The following is a 3,047-nucleotide window of genomic DNA, read 5'->3' on the forward strand; positions in this document are numbered from 1 at the left end:
CAGAAACAGTGCCAATATTGTAAATTCAATTCAAAATGGCTGACTTCCTGTTGGGTTTAGACTCTGGCTGCAAGAGGCGTTTTTGTAAGTCTCGGTATGTTTCATGTGTGTAGGGATTTTCATACATGTAGGGGAAACGCCTCTTTCAGTGAGTGAGGACAAAACAACAAATATCTCCTTAACTCCACCTTTCTCAGATTCAGTCTGGAGATGCAGGGGAGGGGGAGAGAGAGGGGAGGCAGGGAGGGGGAGGCTGAGAGGAGAGATGGAGGAAGAGGAGGAGAGATGGAGGGAGAAACAGAAGGAGGGCTGGACGCAGCAGAGAGGAAGCAGGCGGTGCTGAACGTGGCGTTTAGATACCTGGACACCTACAGAGAGCTGCTGCAGGAGGAGGGGGAGCGCAGCAACAGCTTCCCAAAGGTAGCACACACACACACACGCACGCACGCACACACGCACGTTATTACAGTGTGTGTGTTACAGTGTGTGAACCTGAGTGAACAGGATCATGACGGAAACCAGCCAGAAAGTGAAAGAAAAACAGTGGAATTTCGTTTTTGCTGTCTCTTCAGCTCTGACACACACACACACACACACGCACGCATGCACACACACATACACACAAACACACATGCACACACACACACACACATATGCTCTATAATAACCATAATAATAATACATATACAGATGATAACACTTGCAGGGTGTGAACTGTTGTTTTTGGTGTCTGGTTGCCAAGGTGATCGGGGGTTGTCGCGGCAGCAAAAGTCACTCAGCGACACACTTTTACAATCACATGTATTTATAGTGTTCTGTGTGTGCGTGCGTACGTGCACGTGTGTTTTTGTAGGAGCTGTACCTGTGTGCGGTCCAGGAGTTGAGCCGGTTTCCTGAGCTGGTGGAGGACGTCCTCAAACTGCAGAGATGGACTGAGATCTTACACTGCCCGTGAGACAATAACACAACAACACAATTAATACACACAATAATACACAGACACACACATGCACACACCCCCCATACTGAATCCTTATTAGACATGTCCTCACAATGTAGATAAGTCCTCACAGTGTATACATGTCCTCACTATGTAGCCATGTCCTCACAATGTAGCCATGTCCTCACAATGTAGATAAGTCCTCACAGTGTATACATGTCCTCACTATGTAGCCATGTCCTCACAATGTAGCCATGTCCTCACAATGTAGATAAGTCCTCACAGTGTATACATGTCCTCACTATGTAGCCATGTCCTCACAATGTAGCCATGTCCTCACAGTGTAGACATGACCTCACAATGTAGCCATGTCCTCACAGTGTAGACATGACCTCACAATGTAGCCATGTCCTCACAATGTAGATAAGTCCTCACAGTGTAGCCATGTCCTCACAATGTAGATAAGTCCTCACAGTGTAGCCATGTCCTCACAATGTAGCCATGTCCTCACAATGTAGATAAGTCCTCACAGTGTAGCCATGTCCTCACAATGTAGCCATGTCCTCACAGTGTAGACATGACCTCACAATGTAGACATGTCCTCACAGTGTAGACATGTCCTCACAGTGTAGACATGTCCTCACAGTGTAGACATGACCTCACAGTGTAGACATGTCCTCACAATGTAGACATGACCTCACAGTGTAGACATGTTCTCAGTGTAGACATGTCCTAACAGTGTAGACATGTCCTCGCTATGTAGACATGACCTCAGTGTAGACACATCCTCAGTGTAGACATGTCCTCAGTGTAGACATGTCCTCACAGTGTAGACATGTCCTCACTATGTAGCCATGTCCTCACAGTGTAGACATGTCAGTGTAGCCATGTCCTCACAGTGTAGACACATCCTCAGTGTAGACATGTCCTCAGTGTAGCCATGTCCTCAGTGTAGACATGTCAGTGTAGCCATGTCCTCACAGTGTAGACATGTCAGTGTAGACATGTCAGTGTAGACATGTCCTCAGTGTAGCCATGTCCTCACAGTGTAGACATGTCAGTGTAGACATGACCTCAGTGTAGACACATCCTCAGTGTAGACATGTCCTCACAGTGTGTACCTCACCATGTTATTCTTATTCTTATTGTATAGAATTATAATAATTATACTGAATGTACCTACTACTAACAATATTAATAATGATAATAATAAAAATAATTTATGCTATTTAATAATTTAAATTGAGTTTTCATTGTGTGGAGTCAAGCAACCAGAAAATTTGTTTTAATTCTTCTGTGTGTGTGTTCTTCTGTGTGTGTGTGTGTGTGTGTGTGTGTGTGTGTGTGTGTGTGTGTGTGTTCAGCTCTGAAGAGGAGAAGGAGAGCAGGAAGAAGCAGGTTCGCCCTCTGTTCAGACACTTCAGACGCATTGACGCCTGTCTGCAGCCCAGAGAGGCCTTCAGAGGCTCCGATGAGAGTATGACACACACACACACACACACACACACACACACACACACACACAAACACACACACACACGTGCAGGGACTGAAATACAAAAGCTAGACTACACTGTCTAATCTATAAAGCTGTACACACAGTTGAAATGCAAACACACCTGCAGTCTGTGGTCAGGATATACAAATCACAAACTGCCTGACACACCCAGGACACACACACACACACACACACACACACACACACACACACACACATTGCCTTCACTATAGTTGTGAGGACATTCATTGACATATTGCATTCCCTCAGCCCTAACCCTAAACCTGGTTCTAACCTGAACCTTAAAACCAAATCTGAACAAACAGCGCTTTCAAATTCTGAGGATCAGCCAAATGTCCTCACAGTGTAGACATGTCCTGACAGTGTAGACATGTCCTCACAGTGTAGACCTGTCCTCACAGTGTAGACCTGTCCTCACAGTGTAGACATGTCCTCACAAAGTAGACATGTCCTCACAGTGTAGACATGACCTCACAGTGTAGACCTGTCCTCACAGTGTAGACATGTCCTCACAGTGTAGACATGTCCTCACAGTGTAGACATGACCTCACAGTGTAGACCTGTCCTCACAGTGTAGACATGTCCTCA

At 45.7% G+C, this 3,047-nt stretch overlaps 1 protein-coding gene across 1 annotated transcript; it reads left to right on the forward strand.

The window, feature by feature from the left end:
• Positions 1 to 272: 272 nt before the first annotated feature.
• On the forward strand, positions 273 to 2,960 carry LOC111650105 (rap guanine nucleotide exchange factor-like 1). Its single transcript, XM_023399904.2, has 4 exons — positions 273 to 420; positions 854 to 951; positions 2,305 to 2,417; positions 2,956 to 2,960. Exons 1-4 carry the CDS (start codon positions 286 to 288, stop codon positions 2,958 to 2,960), a joined length of 351 nt encoding a protein of 116 aa, XP_023255672.1. The 5' UTR covers positions 273 to 285.
• Positions 2,961 to 3,047: the final 87 nt, after the last annotated feature.

Source organism: Seriola lalandi, unplaced genomic scaffold, assembly GCF_002814215.2.
Source record: "Seriola lalandi dorsalis isolate HSWRI2012SDOR001 ecotype SW California unplaced genomic scaffold, Sedor1 jcf7180002052127, whole genome shotgun sequence".
Lineage (NCBI taxonomy): Eukaryota > Metazoa > Chordata > Actinopteri > Carangiformes > Carangidae > Seriola > Seriola lalandi.

Coding starts and splice junctions, on each gene's coding strand:
- LOC111650105 (XM_023399904.2), top strand. CDS start 286: ATGGAGGGAGAAACAGAAGGAGGGCTGGACGCAGCAGAGAGGAAGCAG. Junction 421..853: donor GCAGCAACAGCTTCCCAAAG/GTAGCACACACA, acceptor GTGTTTTTGTAG/GAGCTGTACCTGTGTGCGGT. Junction 952..2,304: donor ACTGAGATCTTACACTGCCC/GTGAGACAATAA, acceptor GTGTGTGTTCAG/CTCTGAAGAGGAGAAGGAGA.